Below are 3,467 nucleotides of genomic sequence, written 5' to 3'. Positions count from 1 at the left end.
GTTGACAACACTAGGAGAAAAATCATTTTAATCGAAGCTGCAAGTACTTTTCAGTGCTGCTAAATTAAGCCACAGAATTTTCTTTAGAAAGCACTGTATGTAATCTTGGCTGAGGATGAGACTTATATAGTATAGGTGTGTCTGTGGATTTTGTGATAGGAAAGAACATGAATGAAGGGCTGTGGACTGAAATGAGCTGCTGTAGGTTCAAAAAATTATTTAGTAATTTCAAAATATTATAAAATAATTATTTTGGTTTTAGATGAAATAAAAATATCCCAGAACCAAATGTCAAACACACGATTAACATGATAAAGTTTTCTGATCTTTAACGTCTACATTATTTTTACAACACAGTGTGTTGTCGAAACTCCTGGTATCTATGATCCCCTCCACTTCTCAGCCCATAACTCCAACCCTTAATGCATTTGGAAGCAATGTACTTAAATTTGCTAGCAAAGATGTTAATCATCATATATATTTTTTAGTCTTTTAAATTATAAAAGTAATGAAGGTTCAAATACCACATTAACAATGTCAATAAATTGTGCATAACTAACCCCAACTACTATCAACCTACTCCCATCTCCAAAGGTAATCACAATAAAAATAAGATATCCCTAGTGGCTCAGTGAATGGCTAATAATCCTCCTGCCAATGAAGAGGACACGGGTTTGATCACTGATCCAGGAAGACTCCACCTGTCTCAAGGTAACTAACCCTACACGCTGAAGCTATTGAAGCCTGAGTGCCCTAGAGGCAGTGCTCTACAACAAGAAAACCCACTGCAAAGAGAACCCAGTGCCCCACAGCTAGAGAGTAGCTCCCGCTGGCCACAGCTAGAGAAAGCCCACATGCAGCAAGGAAGACCCAGGCAACCAAAAATAAATAAATACTTTTTTAAAGACTTCCATAATTATTTGATGTTTTGACTATATTACTTAATTTTAAAAACATAAATATATTATGCATATTTTAATGAATTTTTTCACATTAAAAAATACATTGGAGATACTTCTATGATTTCTTTCACATGACTATTACAATCTCTTTAACAGCAGCCCTGTATACCAACTATACATTACCTGATAATTTAGCTATTGACAGACATTTATTGGTTTCCATATTTTGCTTTTATGAGCAATTTTAGAGAGTTACTATTCATCATTCACCATCTTGTACTCTGTAAATGGCTCAACAACTTGACATACATAATACCTCAGGAAATTTTGACTAAAAGAATTAATACAGAAAGAAATAATTATCAATGTATTTTAAGAATATTTCTAGTGAGTAGATTCCTAGAAGACACATTGAGTCAAAGGTTACATGAAAAATTTCCCTCACAAAATCCCTCACTTAAACATCCCATTAGAGTAGAAGGAATTATCTATCATAATTTTGGCTCAACTGGTGTGTGAAATGATTTTTTAGTGTTTTTTTTTTAATATGTTTATTAACTTACCTTTCCTCGCTTGAAAGAACTAAGGACACGTTCTAGATATTTCCTCCAGTCCAGAACTTTTCGAAGTTACGTTTTTTGCCTAACAGAAATTTTATATTTTCATTTATTCAGATTTAAGCTGCCCTTGGAAACTAAAACGGGCACTAACAGAAGGGGGGCGGGGAAAGTTCACGAACTGAAAAAAGGTTTAATTCTCTTTAGTTTACGAGTGTGAGGTCCGTTCCAAGCAGGAATTTTTTTTTTAAGATCTAGGGTAGCAGTTTAACGGAGAAGGCAATGGCACCCCACTCCAGTGTTCTTGCCTGGAGAATCCCAAGGACGGGGGAGCCTGGCGGGCTGCCGTCTATGGGGTCGCACAGAATTGGACACGACTGAAGCGACTTAGCAGCAGCAGCAGCAGCAGCGGTTTAAAGTCGCGCACCGCCTGACGGGACCGGAAGCACAGAGTAACAACCGGAAGCCATTAGTTAGAGTCTACAGTATCTGGCGCCTGAGGTGGAGCCTGGCGTAGTCTGCAGTCTGAGTTTTGCTCCTGTCTCAGCTGCCAGGGTGATCAATGGACGCAAAGAGCCTACTGCAGTTGACCAAAAAGCCAAATATAAAAATCTTCAGCGGCAGCTTCCACCAGGACTTATCCCAGAAAATCGCCGACTGATTGGGCCTGGAGCTGGGCAAGGTGATGACCAAGAAATTAAGCAACCAAGAAACCTGCGTGGAAATTGGCGAGAGTGTGCAAGGAGAGGATGTCTACATCGTGCAGAGTGGCTGTGGCGAAATCAATGACAATTTGATGGAGCTTTTGATCATGATTAATGCCTGCAAGATTGCTTCAGCAGGCCGGGTTACCGCAGTTATCCCGTGCTTCCCATATGCCCGGCAGGATAAGAGAGGTGAGAGCCGAGCCCCCATCTCCGCCAAACTTGTTGCAGATATGTTGTCAACAGCAGGCACAGATCATATCATCACGATGGACCTACATGCTTCTCAAATTCAGGGCTTTTTTGATATCCCAGTAGACAATTTGTGTGCAGAACCCGCTGCCCTGAAGTGGATAAAGGAGAGTATCTCTGAGTGGAGGAGCTGCACGATCGTCTCCCCAGATGCTGGTGGGGCTAAGAGAGCGACCTCCATTGCAGACAGGTTGAATGTGGACTTTGCCTTGATTCACAAAGAACGGAAGAAAGCTAGTGAAGTGGACGGAATGGTACTAGTGGGAGATGTAAAGTATCGTGTGGCTATCCTTGTGGATGACATGGCTGACACGTGGTACAATCTGCCACGCAGCCGACAAACTTCTCTCAGCTGGAGCCACCAGAGTTTATGCGATCTTGACTCATGGAATCTTTTCTGGCCCAGCCATTACTCGCATGAACAGTGCAGGCTTTGAAGCAGTCGTAGTCACCAATACCGTACATCAGGAGGATAAGATGAAGCACTGCTCCAAAATACAGGTGATCGACATCTCCATGATTCTTGCAGAAGCCATCAGAAGAACTCACAGTGGGAAATCTGTCTCCTACCTGTTCAGCCATGTCCCATCATAATAGAATAATGTTGGGAGTTGTGTATTAAATAAAATAAGATAAAATATATCCTGACCATTAGTTTCCCTTGATGTTTGATTAAAAGTTTGACAGAATACCCTGCTTGCTACAGCGTGGCTTTCTAAATCCCACATCATGTATATTAGATGTTTATTTTAGATTGGAGAAAGACTAATGGAAAATAATTGCTAGAATTTCCTATCTAGGTCATCTCATTCTGGGTTCTTTGATGAGTTTGTGAGCCTTGCAGCTTTAACTACAGGTCAGCTGCTGACTTCAGACTTTGAAAGTGTTGTGTGGAGTTCTTTGAAAGTAAGTGGGGAAACTTAGTGTACTTAATATGGGAATGCTTCAGGGTTTACTTTATCCGGAATAGCTAACAATGCAGCCAACCCAGTCCCCCATTGCCACCACCAAATCTCCATACCACCAACCCCTCCCTATTCCCTGTTTTCCAT

General features: G+C 41.0%; 1 protein-coding gene across 1 annotated transcript; it reads left to right on the top strand.

The window, feature by feature from the left end:
• Positions 1–2,021: 2,021 nt before the first annotated feature.
• Positions 2,022–3,009, top strand: PRPS1L1 (phosphoribosyl pyrophosphate synthetase 1 like 1). The gene is given in 2 exon segments (XM_068972386.1): positions 2,022–2,728; positions 2,730–3,009. Coding segments are annotated over 2 exon segments (987 nt in total).
• Positions 3,010–3,467: the final 458 nt, after the last annotated feature.

The sequence above is a fragment of the Capricornis sumatraensis genome, chromosome 5, assembly GCF_032405125.1.
Source record: "Capricornis sumatraensis isolate serow.1 chromosome 5, serow.2, whole genome shotgun sequence".
NCBI lineage: Eukaryota > Metazoa > Chordata > Mammalia > Artiodactyla > Bovidae > Capricornis > Capricornis sumatraensis.
Note: the sequence above shows the minus strand (reverse complement) of the source record. Positions and strands in the feature narration are given on the sequence as shown.